Raw genomic sequence first — 18,053 nt, 5'->3', positions numbered from 1 at the left:
TTTAATTAAAAGAGTACTTTTTAAAAACATTTTTTTAAAAAAAAACTTTTTTAGATGTTGCTAGACCTTTATTTTATTCATTTATTCATATGTGGTGCTGAGAATCGAACCCAGTGCCTTACAAATGCTAGGCAAGCGCTCTACCACTGAGCCACAACCCCAACCCTAAAAACAATTTTGTTGAACGCAGCAGTTTCACAGCTAGTAATAAAATTAAACCAAGAACTGAAAACAAAATTAGATCTACATTCAATTTGATTATTTTCCAGAGAATTTTTCTTATACTGTAATAACATTTTTTTACTAGGTAATCTGCTTAGACATTCATGACATGGCTTTCTAGAGTTTGATTATATATAATTTGTATCTCAAGGTAACTCTTAAGAAAATCTTAAAATTCTGTCTTGCAGATAGAAATGACATTCAATTTTGTACTCATATTAGTCAAATACAGGAAATAACAATATGTAATCTATTTAGATAAAGTTCAAATATTGTTAGTCTTATTTTGGTGGAAATAACTATAATTTATACAATAAAACTCTTACATTATTCGTGTCTTAAAAAATCCATTTATGCTACTTACTCTTCAGCTACTTTTCACAATTTTTTTGTACCTTAGGTTTATAAGAGTTTACAAAATGAACAGTATTCTTTTTCAAGGAATTTCCAATCAAACAAGCAAAATCCAATTTTTAAATTCCTTACAGCTTACTTAGCATTTTAAAATGTTACATAATCATGAGGAAAGTAGTGAAAGAAACAGAGAGTCATATAAAATTAACAGGGGCTAGGGTTGTAGCTCAGTGGTAGAGTGTTTGCCTAGCAGGTGTGAGGCAATGAGTTCGATTCCTAGCACCAGATTTAATAAAAAAAAAAAACAACTAAATAAACCAAGAAAAGAAAAAACAATTAAGAAAAAAAAGAAAATAATAGAATTCAGAGAAAATGGAATTCTCTATTTTCTGGCTATTCAGACATGGTCTTTTAATCTGTTATTAGAATAACTTAGAACATAACACTTTTTTTTTAATGGACACAATATCCTTTTTTAATTTATTTTTATTTGGTGCTGCGGATAGGACCTAGTGCCTCATACATGCTAGGCAAGTGCTCTACCACTGAGTTACAACCCCAGCCCCATAGGAAAACCCAGAAATCATTATAAAATGCAATTAACCAGCCCTTCTTATTCCAATGTAAAGGAAATTATTAAAAATTCTAATTAATATTAGGATTTTATACAACTGTTCATTAGGGATTGGGACATGAGCTGCAGAATGGTAGAAATATGAGAAATCTGAGATACTATGGAAAAAATTCCTTTAAATATATGAAATTTTGTTTATAAACATGGCTACTTCTAAGTTTAATAACTTCTGTATTCAAGTCAAAGATTAGGCAGATTCAGTTTTGTGGGATTATCACTAACTTCCGGTATCATTAAGCTGTTTTCAGTTTTTCATTATAAATATGAAATCATAGCTGTTATGATTTCTTGAGGTTTGGCCTAACTTGCACAAAGGGCCAATCTTCATTTAGCCTGAATATGGCTAGCCATGACAGGGAAAGTGATAAATATTAGAAGAGAGTAAAAAGGAGAATAGATGGAAAGTAAAATAAAGAATAGAGGCTAAAAAATAAATGGGACAAAGAATAAGATGAAATAAACAAAAGCAAAATGCTCTCTTCAGAAGACTCCTGTCACAAATGGGTACAAGAGAAGATTACCTGAATTGTATAAGCATTCAGCTTGTAAAGAAGACTATTTAGACTGAAAATGTACACCAAGCCAAATTATACCCACAATTTCTGTCATGATGTTTAACATTTAGCATGTGCACAAATGGAAACTGAATCACTCACCTTATCAAGTTCACTGGTCAACTTTTTATTTTCTTCAGTTAATAACACTTTTTCTCGTTCATACTGTTGTTTGAACTCATTTTCAAATTCTTCCCTTTCACTTTGACTAACACAAGTCAAAATATTAAAGGAAGAAAAAAAAGAAATTGAGTCTAAGGTAAGGTGAAAACAAAATATATTTGCAATAATTATATAACATACATAAATATCAGATTGAACTACAGGGATATTATTTACATACTACACAACATGTTAATATGCAATGAAAGGCCTGATAAAACACTTTCCAAGAATTTATAGTACAATAATTACTGACTGATTCATTGAATCATTTAACAAATATTTATAGAGTATCTGGTAGGTGCCAAGAAATAGTGAGCCCTACAGATAGGTCCTACTCTCATGGCAATGAAAAGTGAGTACATGAATTAATTTCAGATAAGTTCTATAAAGAAAATAAAATATAAAGATAATGCCATAAATACTATCTAGGGGTGGCATGGCAAATTTAGATTACACATTTAAGGAAGGTCTTATCAAAGCCAAAGAAATAAAATGCCAAAATGAAAGTAATAATTATCATCTACTTCATATTCATTAAATTTAATCCAAATTAATCTGAGTTCAAGTTAGATATTTTTTGTATATTTGTACCAAAACATTCTTAAAAAATACAAAGTCATGGGTCCTTACTTAAGATTTGACTAGTCACTTCCTAGTTTTACTAATTTTATTAAAAATTATGTTCCATGGTCTTTGATAATATTTAGAAATAAACATATCTGAACTCAGATATTTTAAAAAATTGACTTTGAAATAATTTCAGCTTTATAGAAAAGTTATTAGTGCAAAGAATTCCTCCATCCTCTTCACCCAGATTCTCCAACTGTTAACATTTTACTTTATTTGCACTTCATTACCCTGTGTGTTTAATGATTTCATAATTGCTCTGAAGTACTGAGAGGCAGCTGCAAATATTACTACTTCTTACTTCTAAATATTCCTCTAAATATGCCAAGATCAAGGGTACTCTCTGACATAAGCACTAAGCAACCCTCCAAATTAGAAGATTTACCCTTACAAGAACACAACTGTCCAAAACTGCAGACCAAACTCAAGGTTTAGTGACTATCCCAACAATGTCTCCTTTTCTCATCCAGTACAGGGATCAGCTAAGAAATGTGATGCAGTTAGCAGCTGTATCTCTTCACTTTCCCTTGGGCTAGAACAAACCTTATCTTCCCTATCTCTCACACCAGTTTTTAAACTGTAGGCCTCTCATTGCATAGGGTGATCCTCAATCTAGTTTGTCTGATTTTTTGTAAACAAATTCAAATATTTCATCCTGTGCTGAAATACCACAACAATAATACTAAAGTCTTTTCAGCACATTCCATCAAGAGGGAGGGACAAATGTTGATATGCACAACAATGACCAAACCTCTTTTTTTTTTTTTTTTTTAATTAATCCTCCAAAATGTTATTAAGCAGCAAATGGTTTAAGGCTGTGCAAGATGAATAAAGTTTTGATTGATGGACTGATTTGTTTTAAACAATTTATCAGGGAACAGACAAAACATACCCATTATCTATCACCCACATATAAGCATTAAAATGAAGCTGACCAAACCTCTTAGGCTAAGGCAAGAATGCAGATTCAGAACAAGTGAAGCCTAAAGTCTGTAACACAGGATGGGAACCTTTGGGCAGCAACATATTTGGGTATGTTCTCATCTTGCACAGCCCTCAGCCAGTCACTGCTTGATAAATATTTTGGGGGATTAATATTTAAAAAAGAGGTTTGGTTGTACATATCAACATTTGTGCTTCCCTCTTGAAGGGATGTGCTAAGAAGTTAAAAGGAGTTGTCCAAATTGGAAGAAAAAAAAAAAAAGTATGGGCAGCATGTAAGAATGAATCCTAAGAGTGGTAGGTGGGGGAACAGAGTAAATACAACCAAATTCATCAAACAGACATATTTATCTGGGATTTGTGGTTTCATGTGTTGACTTGATACTCAGATGCTGTTTTACTCAGCTGGGTTGGGTACTGGAAGCCTGGACCCAACAGTGACCTGCAATCAAGGAGCATGAAGTGTGGGACCTCTCTGGCTTATAGTAAAGAGTCTGCTGGTTCAATGTCTAAATAAGTTGCAGAAAGTTTGTGGAAGGTAAATCCCCCCCAAAATTTGTTTATGTGTTTAAATTAACTATAATTAGCACAATTAGTCAAAGTTGTTCAAATTTTAACATACTGATATGAAGTAAAGTCTGAAACACTGATGCTCTTATCTATCAAGATAATTCTCTTGTATCTGTTAGAACTTATTACTTAGGGAAACTATGTCTTAAAGGAATTAGGGTTTGTTCCTGTTTTAAAGTCTTTAAAATGATTACTTCATAACTAGTTAAATAAACAACTATGATTTTAGGTTATAACAATATAGTTGATCTCCTAAATATATGTGACTAGATATATGTATACATGTGAAAACTATTTATGAGCAAAGTCTAAGTGTCATGAATAAGTTTGTAAAATAAAAGTTTACATAGGTTTACCAGCAATTTAACCAATAAGTGCTCTCTTTTCTACATTGTATCTGACATAGAAGGGTTACACTGCCTTTTGAAGACGTGTCTTATATCATCTTTGGCTTTGACTAAGTCTACTTCTGATCATTAACACTGTTTCCTAAATGTATAAGAGATTTAATGCTATCCTTTGATTTTTGCTACCTCATGTACAACTGTTACTGTACACTATGGTTCTAAATTTTACTTTAACTATAGTCCCAGCAGTTCAGGAGGCTGAGGCAGTAAGAGAGCAAAATTAAAGCCAGCCTCAGCAACTAGCAAGACCCTGTCTCAAAATAAAATATAAAAAAGGGCTGGGGATGTGGCTCAGCAGTTAAGCACCCTGGGTACAATTCCTGGTACCGAAAAAAGAAAAAAAAAATTTTCAACTTTAAAAGTTTAACTTAACTAATATAAAGACATCTCTGTAACTGTGATGCTAACCATTACTGGCTTCTTTATATATTAGCTATATTCATGTTCTTCAAGTAAACAAGCCTTTTAAAATGTAAACCTTGTGAGAGCACTTTACCAAGTTGGTGTTCTCCAAACTAAAACTGTCTGTACCAATAGTGTCCTTCAGATTTATACAGAAATAACAAATTTTGTGGGATTTATTTATGTCATTTAATGTTTTATAACTGGATAAAGGTAACCTGTTATCATTTAGTTATATATAAAATTTTGTGTTAATCATTACACTGGGATTGGAATTTAAATGTATTTTTGGAAGTTAATAAAGAGAGCCCGATTAGTTCAAAGGTTGACAATTTGGAACATGAAAACATTTTGTCCATTTTTCCACAAAAGGAAAATTAAGAGCGCTCTCAGCCTTTCTGTTTGATTATGCTTTGGATATAATGTATTGTTAACTGATATTCAGAAAGTCTCAGGAAATAATACATGAGAACTCTGTAGAATGATATTTTTAAAAGGGCAAAGATCAGACTCAGAAATAAACACGTTTTAAGATTTGTCAAGAGGCCAACCTCACCTGAGTTAATATTCTGTCTCTTGTGCTTCATGTTAGGATGGCTCTGAAGTAGCCTAAGAATTAAGCTTATTTAAAGATGTGTTCAAAAGTTAAGATTTTTTTGTTGTTGCAAAGATTAGTGTGATCTCAAACAGGGGATATAATGGAAAAACTAAAGGTTTGGGCAAATCATAAGAGGTATTTAGGTTTGTATGAGAATTCTAAAAGAAAGTAAAAGTTATATATAATGAAGTTGATAAATATATGAGTCTTTGTGGAGGCTAGATACCAAAGATACTTTAGTGTTTATTTTCCTTATAAAACTTAATAACTGTTGCCTGTTAGTGTAGTGCAGAAGTACTAGTGAACAACCTGAGTGAATTTGAGACAAAAACCATCACCTACAGGACAGACAGGATACAATGTAGGCTTCCAGTACTAATACTGACCCCAATTAAATGAAAGAGGTAACTCTAAAATTATAGATATTGAAGTTATAAACTTTTGCTCCCACTTTAAGACTGGCAACACTGGCCTGTTGGATGTTTAAAACCAAAAACTTGGAGACTAAGGTGAAGAAAGTAAAAGGGTTAAGGAAAAAGCAGCCAATATTTGAGACTCAGCCCTTTAGGGTTAGCCAGGATCCAGGATCCAGGGAACAATGGGAACCCTCTAAGACGACTCTAGGGAACAGGAAGCCAACCAGTGTACATTCTGCAAAGAGGAGGGTCCTGGAGAGGGAAATGTCCTTGATGCTTTCAAAGGAAGCCAACTGTGGTCAACAAGACCCTGACCCATCCTGGAAGATGGCATGACTGATAGAAGAAGAAAAAAGGAGCCAAGAGGCTTCTCACATGTTTCCAAGAGTGACACTGAAAAATCTCTGCTGACTCTTAGTAGTGGACAGGAACAAAGTAAATGTTGATTAACTTGATCTTAAGATACCTGGCAGGAGAGTATAACCAAAGCAAGTACTACTTGGACATTTAGGAGAGAGAATGGCTCTTTCAGAATAACTTGAGATGTACACTTTTGTCAACTCTATCAAAAGTATGTAAAGCTGGAGGTTATAAAGGAAGGATTCTTATGTGGGAGTGCCTAATAACTATCACAAAAGACTCTGGAGTCATGGAATATTTCCTAAGTTTCTGAGACTAGTTAAACTATTAATTACTTTTGTGATAATTATTTACAAAAAAGTAATGCTTTGCTATCTTGTTTATTGTTGTCCCAGCATGATCCTTTCTATATATATGCCTTATACAGTCACCCACCAGATGCCACTAAGGACCTCTGGTCTGCCCTGATGCTAAATACCCTTAACTATCTGTCTACAACCCATGTGATAGAGAACAAGGATTCTGGGTCACTTCCCACAACTACGCTCTCTCTCAGCAGGAAGCTGTCGGGGTTTCCGGAGCCTCGGGCATAGTCAAGATGGCGCCTGGCGCTGGGCCAAAAGCGGCTAGCTATACAGTAAACAACCAGCAAATTCTGATGAGTGGCTAATTGATTAGAGCATGCCTCCCTCGCGGAACTGTTCTATGCCTGCAGCTGTCCGCGCGTTTACCTCGTGTACTCTCCCCTGATTGGTTGAAGTGTATATAAGCTTGGCGTCTTCCTGGGGGAGGGGGTTATGCAGAAGAGAGTGCAAGAGAGAGATGGAAGGTCGGTCGCAGAAGCGGAAGAAAGCAGGAGAGTGCAGAAGCAGCCGAAGCAGGCGAGAGCAGAGTGAGAGAAGGAGAGGAACGGCTAAGTAAGAGGGAGAGAGGAGAGCGCAGGAGGGGGAAAGTGAGAGAGAGAGAGTAAAAGAGAGAGGGACAGAAAGGAAGGAAAGGAAGGAAGACCGTGCACAATAAACTTCTGAAGCTTCAGACGTATGTCGTGTCTTTCTGCGGCCAGAAAGGGACGCGGTGGGACGCGATAGGAAGCAGCTTAGAGATGTCATTTATTTTCCATAGAAATGGAATGCAGAAATTGACAGTGTGGAAATGTAATAGTGGTCTACTTTATGCTTTAAATATAGTCCTTGCTGCTCTGCCACCAAGACTAATTTTTTAAGGATATGTTTCTTTACCTTCCTCCTCCCCTAATATCTCCCCCTTCCTAAACTCAGGGGAAACAGGATTACCTTTTTTCACAATTCTAGGCTGACTTATCTGTCCCTGAGTACACACTCACCATAGGAAGGAAGTAATCCAGATTTTGGGAATGGTACCAGAAGATCTCAGATATGGCTATCTCCCAAATTAACAAGTGAATTACAACTCCAATAGAAAACACTTTGAATCTCCTCTTTAAAAGCCTGTTCCTGCTGATGGGCAGAATCACAGCCTCTGGGGCAGGAGTCCCCTGGGCTTCTCCTTTGCTAGCAAAGAAATAAAACTTCTTTTTCCTTTTTCTCAAAACCGCGGCTTTGTTACTGGAATGGCACTGGGGACAAGGACTGAGCTTTTGGCAACAAAACCAAACCTGGTCTCTCAAAACTCACCACTGACTTAACTGTTTTCACATCCAATCTACCATTGAGAATGTTGTCCTTTCCCTCCCTCATGAAATGCTGTCTTCTCCAGGTTGTGATGTTATCATACTTAATGGATTTGTAGCAACAACCCTGGCTCTTTTCAGCTGTCTCTGTGAACTCCTTTCCTTCTATTCTTCCCATAAATGCCAGTGCTTCTTGGAATTCTGTCTCAGGTGCTTGTCTCCTCTCTCTACATGTTCTCCCTAAGGTAGGTTCATCAACTATATCATCTGCTTACAGTTATTATCTCTTACACCAAGGAACTCTGAAGCTTTCATGGGCTTCAAACTGCTGACTTAACATCTCCATAAGTATGTGTCTAAAACGCCTCACTTCTTCATACCCAACTCAACAAGAAAGCTCAACACAAAAACGTGTTCTGATTTATGCACAAGTATCGACTTTTTCTTAGTATAAGTTTAAAAAAAAAGTAAGATTAAGGCCAATCTTTCCAATTTTATCTCCAATAAAATTGCTCTAGTACTTTTTCCCCTTTCTACTGAATCAACTATTAAAAAACTTCTATCAGATTAAAATCATGTTACTTACTGCTCTTATCTTAAAAAACAATAAGCATTAAAGTAACTTCTTTGATAGAAATTTCTCCTCCATCTTCTCTCTTATGTCACATCTTGCTGTAGCAATAACAACTCCAAGTATTAACTATAGTTATCTACACTCTATTCCAATTGCTCTCCTTAAGTCTCTCTTGATCCCACTGTGGGGTCTCTGTCCCTATTCTTCCACTAAAACTGTTCTTCTCAAAGTCACCAATGACATTCAGATTACTAAACTTAAATGCCATTGTGCAGTCTTTATCGTACCTGATTTGAACATCATTTTATTTGACATGTTGACAGGTTTCTTCAGCAGGTTTCTAGAATACTAAATTTGCCTGGTTTACTTCCTATCATTCTGACTATTCTTTCTCCTTCCATTTTGGTAGTTCCTCCTCATCTCCCAATTTCTAAAGATTGCAGTGCCTCAGTGCTCACTTCTATGGTTCACTTTCTATCTACATTCATTTATTAACTATATGATCTCATTCTGTCTCCATGGCTTTAAATATCATGATATAATCTCAGGATTATATCTACACCCCTGAAATCCAGGGTGCTCTATATAATCAGTCTACTTAACATATCTCACTGAAGGTCTAATAAGCATCTGCAGGCTAGATGGATAAAACAAGCTCTTGATAATACTCTCATCTGAAACTTGTTTCTCTTGTGGTCTTCCTCTCTGAGTGGTAACTATATTCTTCCACTTGCTTATGTCAAAACTGCAGGATCATCCTAAATTCTTTCTTTGTCAATCATTCCATCAACCAATACCATTCATTACCTTTAACTTTAAAGAATGTTAAAATTTGAACATTTCTGACTATCCCTTTTGCCACCAGCCTAGGCCTGAGCCACCATTTTCAGCCTGCATTACTAGAACGGCCTTCTAGATAGACTTATTGTTTGCTCTTAACACAAGTTTAGTACTTGTACTTTTCTGCTCAAAATTCTACAATAAGTACCTGCAAGGAAACAACAGTAAATTAACTACATATGACTTACAAGGCTTAAAGACCTGACTCCTGTTATCTGACTCATTTCTACTCTTCCTTGTCCTTACCTGAACTTGAGCCACACTAGCCTCCCACAAAATTTTTAACAGACTTGTGTATAATGATCTTTTCATACATTTTTAAAGCTCTGCCCTCACTTTCCTTAGTCTTAACTGAGACATCACCTCTCAGTATAATTTCCCCTGGCACATAAATAAATAAATAAATAAATAAATAAATAAATAAGTGTGTGTATATTTGTGTATAAAACCTATATAAACATATATATCTAAATGTAATACATTAAAATACCTGCTATCCATTCTATATATCGTAATATATGTGTATGAATATTTACACCCATATATAATTTAATTTACTCTCTTAATGCTTAATAGTCATTTCCCACTTTATTTTCTGTTCTTAACATTTTTTCATTATTTAATGTGTTCTACATTTTATTTCTTTTATTATCTTTTACCACACTAAAGGAAAGCTGCATAAAGACCAGGATTTTGAAACTTCCCAAATCTAAAGAATGAAATGGAAAGTCAACTATAAGAGGCTTACACAACCCAGATGTACAAAATCACAGCAGACCCACACCAAGGCAAATTATAATGAGAATGACTAACATATACAATAAAGATAGAATTTTAAAGGCTGCAAGAGAAAAAAAATCAAAATACATGTAGGGGGAAACCAATTTGGATCTCAGTTGATTTCTCAACCCAGACCCTCAATGCCAGGAGGTCCTGGAATAACATATTTAAAGCTCTGAAAGAAAATGGAGGCCAACTGACAATTTTATATCCAGTAAAACTGAGCTTCAGATGTGAAGATGAAACAAAACCTTCCATGATAAACAAAAGTTGAAGGAAATCACAACCAGAAAGCCTGTACTATAGAATAATTCTCAACAAAACAGTCCATGAGGAAGAAATAAAAAAAAAAAAAAATAGCAAAGGGAGGAATACACTAAAGGAAAGGTCAATCAAAAGAGAAACTAAGTCAAGTTAAAGACCAAAAATAAAACAAATAACCAGAATATAAATCATATCTCAATAATAACCCTGAATGTTAATGGCCAATATTCAAAAGACAGACTGGGCAGATTGAATTAAAAAAAGAAAAAGATTCAAAAATAAGATGGAAAGATCTCCCATGTTCCTGGATAGGCAGAATTAATATCATCAAAATGGCTATACTACCTAAAGTGCTATACAGATTCAATGCAATTCCAATTAAAATCCCAATGATGTACCTTGCAGAAATAGAGCAAGCAATTATGAAATTCATCTGGAAGAATAAAAAACCTAGAATAGCTAAAGCAATCCTCAGTAGCAAGAGCGAAGCAGGGGGTATTGCAATACCAGATCTTCAACTCTACTACAAAGCAATAGTAACAAAAACGGCATGGTATTGGTACCAAAATAGACAGGTAGATCAATGGTACAGAATAGAGGACATGGACACAAACCCAAATAAATACAATTTTCTCATACTAGACAAAGGTTCCAAAAATATGCAATGGAGAAAAGATAGCCTCTTCAACAAATGGTGCTGGGAAAACTGGAAAACCATATGCAATAGAATGAAATTAAACCCCTATCTCTCACCCTACACAAAACTCAAATCAAAATGGATCAAGGACCTTGGAATCAGACCAGAGACCCTGCATCTTATAGAAGAAAAAGTAGGTCCAAATCTTCAACTTGTTGGCTTAGGATCAGACTTCCTTAACAGGACTCCCATAGCACAAGAAATAAAAGCAAGAATCAACAACTGGGATAGATTCAAACTGAAAAGCTTTCTCTCAGCAAAGGAAACTATCAGAAATGTGAAGAGAGAGCCTACAGAGTGGGAGAATATCTTTGCCAACCATACCTCAGATAGAGCGCTAATTTCCAGAATCTATAAAGAACTCAAAAAACTCTACACGAAGAATACAAATAATCCAATCAACAAATGGGCTAAGGAAATGAACAGACACTTCACAGAAGACGATGTACAAGTAATCAACAGATATATGAAAAAATGTTCAACATCCCTAGTAATAAGGGAAATGCAAATCAAAACTACCCTAAGATTTCATCTCACCCCAATTAGAATGGCGATTATCAAGAATACAAGCAACAATAGGTGTTGGCGAGGATGTGGTGAAAAAGGAACACTCATACATTGCTGGTGGGGTTGCAAATTAGTGCAGCCACTCTGGAAAGCAGTGTGGAGATTCCTCAGAAAGCTTGGAATGGAAACACCATTTGACCCAGCTATCCCACTCCTTGGCCTATACCCAAAGGACTTAAAATCAGCATACTACAGAGATACAGCCACATCAATGTTCATTGCTGCTCAATTCACCATAGCCAGATTGTGGAACCAACCTAGATGCCCTTCAGTTGATGAATGGATAAAGAAACTGTGGCGTATTTATACAATGGAATATTACTCCGCAATGAAGAATGATAAAATTATGGCATTTGTAGGCAAATGGTCGAAATTGGAGAATATCATGCTAAGTGAGATAAGCCAATCTCAAAAAACTAAAGGACGAATGATCTCGCTGATAAGCGGATGAGGACATATAATGGGGGTGGGAGGGGTTAGCATTAGGTTTAGGGTTAGGTTTAGAGTTAGGCTAAGGAGAGCAGTAAGAATGAAGGAAAGAAGGACTGTATAAAGGGAAAAGGGTGGGAGGGGTGGGGGGGAAGGAAAAAAAAATAAACATCATTACCCTATGTAAACGTAAAAAAATAAAAAATAAAAAGTAAAAATAATGCTGTCTACAAGAGACTCACTTCCTAGGAAGAGACATCCACAGACTGAAGGTGAGAGGCTGGGAAAAAACACACCATTCACATGGACTGTGTAAACAAGCAGGGGATTCCATTCTTATATCAGACAAAGTGGACTTAAAACCAAAGTTAGTCAGAAGGGATAAAGAAGGACATTTCATACTACTTAAGGGAACCAAACATCAACAAGACATAATAATCACAAGTATATATGCCCCAAACAATGGAGCATATACATACATCAAACAAACCCTTCTCGATTTCAAGAATCAACTAGACCATAACACAGTTAATACTGGGTGACTTTAACACACCTCTCTCACCACTGGATAGATCTCCCAAACAAAAACTAAACAAAGAAACTACAGAATTAAATGATACACTCCATGATTTAGACTTAATGGACATATATAGAGTATTTCATATATAGAGTAGTCATCATGAGTGAATACACTTTCTTCTCAGAAGAACATGGATCCTTCTCTAAAACAGATCATATGTTATGCCACAAAGAAACTCTCAGCAAATACAAAAGAACAGAAATATTATCCTGCATTCTATCAGATCATAACAGAATGAAACTAGAAATCAACAAAATAAAAAATAGAAAATACTCCAACAACTGGAGACTAAATAGCATGCTATTGAATGATGAATGGACAAAAGAAATCAAGGAAGAAATTTAAAAAATACTTAGAAGTAAATGAGAACACATCAAACACATCAAAATCTCTGGGACACTATGAAGGCAGTGCTAAGAGGAAAGTTCACTGCATTGAGCTCATACATTAAAAGAATGAAAAGTCAACAAATAAATGACCTAACACTATATCTCAAAGCCCTAGAAAAAGAACAAATCAACACCAAAAGCAGAAGACAGGAAATAATTAAAATCATGAAATCAATGAAACTGAAACAAAAGAAACAACTGAAAAAATTGACAAACTGAAAAGTAGGTTCTTTGAAAAAATAAATAAAATTGGTAAATCTTTAATGCTACACTAACAAAGAGAGACAACTCAAGTTAGTAAAATTCGTGATGAAAAAGGAAATATCACAATGCACACTACTGAAATACAGAAGATAATAAGATACTATTTTGAAAATTTATACTTCAATAAAATAGAAAAACTCAAAGATACCAACAAATTTCTAGAGACATACGATCTACACAAACTGATGCAGTAAGACATACACAATTTAAATAGATCAACATCAAGCAATGAAATAGAAGACATCATCAAAAGCCTACCAACCCAGAAAAGTCCAGGACCAAAAGGATTCTCAGCTAAGCTCTACAAGACCTTCAAAGAAGAATTAACACCAATACTCCTCAAATTATTTCATGAAATAGCAAAGAAGGGAACCCTTCCAAACTCATTTTATGAGTATCACCCTGATACCAAAACCAGACAAAGACATTTCAAGGAAAGAAAACGCCAGACAAATATGCCTGATGAACAAGAGACACAAAAACTCTCAATAAAATTCTGGCAAATTGCATACAAAAACATATTAAAAAGATAGTGCACCATGATCAAGTGGAGTTCATCCCAGGGATGCAAGGTTAGTTCAACATATGGAAATCAATAAAAGTAATACATCATATCACTAGACTTAAAAAAATCATATGATTATCTCAAAAGATACAGAAAAAGCATTTGACAAAATAGAGCACCCCCTTCATGTTCAAAACACTCGAAAAATAGGGATAGTAGGAACATCCCTCAACATTGTGAAAGTTATCCATGCTAAGCCCAAGGCCAACATCATTCTAAATGAAGAAAAATTGAAAGCATTTCCCCTAAAAACTGAAACAAGACAGACATGTCCTCTTTCACCACTTCTATTCAATATCGTCCTTGAAACTCTAGCCACAGCAATTAGACAGACAAAAGAAACTAAAGAGATATGAATAGGAAAAGAAGAACTCAAACTATCACTAATAGCTTGATGACATGATTCTATATTTAAAGGATCCAAAAAATTCCACCAGAACACTTCTAGAACTCATAAATGAATTCAGCAAAGTCACAGAATATAAAATCAATACTCATAAATCAAATGCATTTCTATACATTAGTGATAAAGACAATGCAAGGGTAATTAGGAAAACTACTCCATTCACAGCAGTCTCAAAAACAATAAAATAATTGGGAATCAATCTAACAAAAGAGAAGAAAGACCTCTACAATGAAAACTATAGAACACTAAAAAAATAAACTGAAGAAGACCTTAGAAGATGGAAAGATCTCTCATGCTCTTGGACAGGCAGAATTAATATTGTCAAAATGGCAATACTACCAAAAGTGTTATACAGATTCAATGCAATTCCTTTTAAAATCCCAATGACATTCTTCATAGAAACAGAAAAAGCAATCATGAAATCATCTAGGAAAATAAGAGATCCAGAATAGCCAAAGTAATCCTTCTCAAGAAGAATGAAGCAGGAGGTATCACACTACCAGACCTTAAACTATTCTACAGAGTCATAGTAACAAAAACAGCATGGTATTGGCATCAAAACAGACATGTAGACCAATGGTACAGAACAGAAGACACAGATTCAAACCCACATAAATATGGTTATCTCATACTAGACAAAGGCGCCAAAAACATTCACTGGAGAAAAGATAGCCTATTCAACAAATGGTGCTAGGAAAACTGGAAATTCATATGTAACAAAATGAAATTAAACCCCTATTTCTCACCCTGCACAAAAATCAACTCAAAGTGGATCAAAGACTTGGGCATTAGAACAGACACCCTGTGCCTAACAGAAGAAAAAAGTAGGCCCAAATCTTAATTACATAGGCTTAGGACCTGACTTATTAACAAGACTCCTAAAATGCAAGAAGTAAAATTAAGAATCAATATACGAGATGGAATCAAACTAAGAAGTTTCTTCTCAGCAAAAGAAACAATCAATAACATAAAGAGAGAGCCTCAGATAGAGCACTAACCTCCAGGATATATAAAGAACTCAAAAAACTTAACACCAACAAAAACCAAATAACCCAATCAATAATTGGGTTAAAGAACTGAACAGACACTTCATAGAAGAAGATATACAATTGATCAACAAACATATGAAAAAATGTTCATCATCTCTAGTAATCAGAGAAATGCAAATCAAAACTACTCTAAGATTTCATCTCACTGCAGTCAGAATGGTAATTATCAAGAATACAAGCAATAATAAGTGTTGGTGAGGACGTGGGGAAAAAGGTATACTCATACATTACTGGTGGTACTGCAGATTGGTGCAACCACTCTGGAAAGCAGTATGGAGATTCCTCAGAAAACTTGGAATGGAACCACCATTTGACCTAGTTATCCCACTCCTTGGTTTATACACAAAGGACTTAAAATCAACATACTACAGTGACACAGTCCATCAGTGTTTATAGTAGCTCAATTCACAATAGCTAAATTATGGAACCAACTTAGATGCTCTTCAACGGATGAATGGATTAAAAAAAAAGTGAAGGCTGGGGAGATAGCTCAGTCAGTAGAGTGCTTGCCTTGCAAGCACAAGGCCCTGGGTTTGATCCCCAGCACCGCAAAAAAAAAAAAAAAAAAAAAAAGAAAGAAAGAAAAAAAATGTGATATATAGATACAATGGAATACTACTCAGCCTTAAAGAAGAATGAAATTATGGCATTTGTAGGTAAACAGATCGACCTAGAGAATATCATAAGTGAAAATAAGCTAATCCAAAAAAAACAAAAGGCTGAATGTTTTCTCTGATAACCAGATGCTGATCCATAGTGGGAGGTGGGTAGGGAAGAATGAAGGAACTTTGGATTATGCAGAGGGGAGTGAGGGGAGGAGTGGGGCAGAGGTGGGTGGGAAGGATGGTAGAATGAGACAGACATTATCCTATATACATGTAGGAAAAAAATAAAAATTTTTTAAAAATCAGGATTTTGTTTACTCAGTGCTATATCCCAGTATGCATACCACTGCTTTGCAAATAATAGGTTCTGAAATGCCTTCCAATATAAAAGTTAAGAATGACAATTATATATATCTAGTTGAAATCTAAAGTGTTTTTTGTTTTGACAACACTGGGGATTGAACCCAGGAGCACTCTATCACTGATATACATTCTTCAGGCCTTTTTAATTTTTGTATTGAGACAGGGTCTCCACTAGGTTGCCCAGGCTGGCCTTGAACTTGTGATCCTCCTGCCTCAGTCTCCCAAGTTACTAGGATTGCAGGCATGCACCACTGTGCCCAGCTGATTGCCTGAAATGTAGATATCTGAGCATTACTGAAAATTTATCCTGTTCCCTCATTTCTCATAGCTGATTATTAAGCCCTACAGTTTCTATCTTCTCAGCAGACATTCTGAATTCATTCAATTCTCTCCAACTTCTCTATCACTACCTTACTTCCATCACCTCTTCTCATAGTTGAACTCCTTTACCTGTCTGCACCTTCCAAAGCATTCTTTATATAGCAGTACCAATTATTCAAATGTAAAAATTAAAAATCATGCTTTTCCTTCAGAATAAATTGCAGATGCCTCAAGATCTTGGCTTTATTTTCCTTTGCAGACTCAGTTTTCACCACTCCCTCCTGTCACTTTATGCTTCTACCATAATAAACACCTTTCATTTTCTGAATGTGCTATGCTTCCCTTTTCCATTAGACTTTAGCACATTCTGCTACCTCTGCTTGGATACTCTTCCACTTTTACTTATTTCTTATTTATTAGTTCTCAGCTGAGAAGTCATTTTGTCCAGAAATCCTAAATGTAGCACAGTTACTTCTTGTGCCTATATGTGTGCCTAAACTTATTCCATTTGCTTTCCTACCAAGCTGTCCTGTAATTTTCTATTTACCAATCTTGACTTTGGTGTCCTTGAGAACTGGGACATGCTTATTGCCTATGTATCTCCAGCACTTGTCACAAAACAAACATGCAATACATTTTTACTGAATGAATAAATAACTTGATTCATACCTTTCTCTCCTGGTTTTTTCCAATTTGTCTTTTAATACCATAATTTCTTTGTTGAGAGCAAGTTGCTGGCCTTCTGAATCATGCAGTTCTTTCTTCAGATTTTTAATCTCATTTGCATGTATTCCTTCTCTTTTAGATAATTCTTCTTCATAAAAGATACTTTTCTTTTCTAAATCAGTCTTCAGTTTGGTTATCTCCTGCTGATGTTCTATGCTGCATACTCCAGGTGAATAACTAATCTGCTTTTGCTATAGAAGTAATACACAAAATTAGTCATCTATAAAAAATAACTCCTTTCTACAAGGGACTATACATGTAAATGCATTATCATTTTTGTATATTCTCACACAAAAATAGTATTCTTTCTGTATTTAAAGTTATTATTTGTCAGCTATGTATTGCAAATATTTTCCTTGGTTTACATTCCTTTATGATCTGTGTGGTTATTTTTTTAGTCTTCACACCAAGATTATGTATTTATCATTCTTCTGCTGGTACTTGTATGATTTCTTGTTTTACATTAAAATTTCTATGTAGAATTATTTTGGTGTATGAAGTGATAAAAGTTTATCTTATATCTGATAAGAAACTGTCAAAAAGTTTTAAGGAAATTTGGGTCTCTACAAAGATTAAAATGGGGAAGGGGATTATAAAGCTAGAATGTACAAAAAGAAAAGAAAGGGGACTTCTGTAATGGTCCAGGGAAAATGACAAAGGCCCAAATAAACATCTATTTCACATATGCTAGAAAAAAATGGTAGGTCTCTTAGCTCTCAGAAAAGAGGAGAAATT

The 18,053-nt window shown here is 35.0% G+C and overlaps 1 protein-coding gene across 1 annotated transcript in view; it reads right to left on the bottom strand.

The window, feature by feature from the left end:
• Positions 1-18,053, bottom strand: part of Cdc42bpa (CDC42 binding protein kinase alpha) — a 333,475-nt gene that overhangs the window by 88,718 nt on the left and 226,704 nt on the right. Inside the window, 2 exon segments of the mRNA XM_047519951.1 lie at positions 1,867-1,972; positions 17,262-17,509. Coding sequence (XP_047375907.1) covers positions 1,867-1,972; positions 17,262-17,509 — 354 coding nt within the window.

This window comes from Sciurus carolinensis, chromosome 12 (genome assembly GCF_902686445.1).
Source record: "Sciurus carolinensis chromosome 12, mSciCar1.2, whole genome shotgun sequence".
NCBI classification, from domain to species: domain Eukaryota; kingdom Metazoa; phylum Chordata; class Mammalia; order Rodentia; family Sciuridae; genus Sciurus; species Sciurus carolinensis.
The sequence above is the reverse complement of the archived record's forward strand: the minus strand, read 5'-3'. Positions and strand labels throughout refer to the sequence as shown.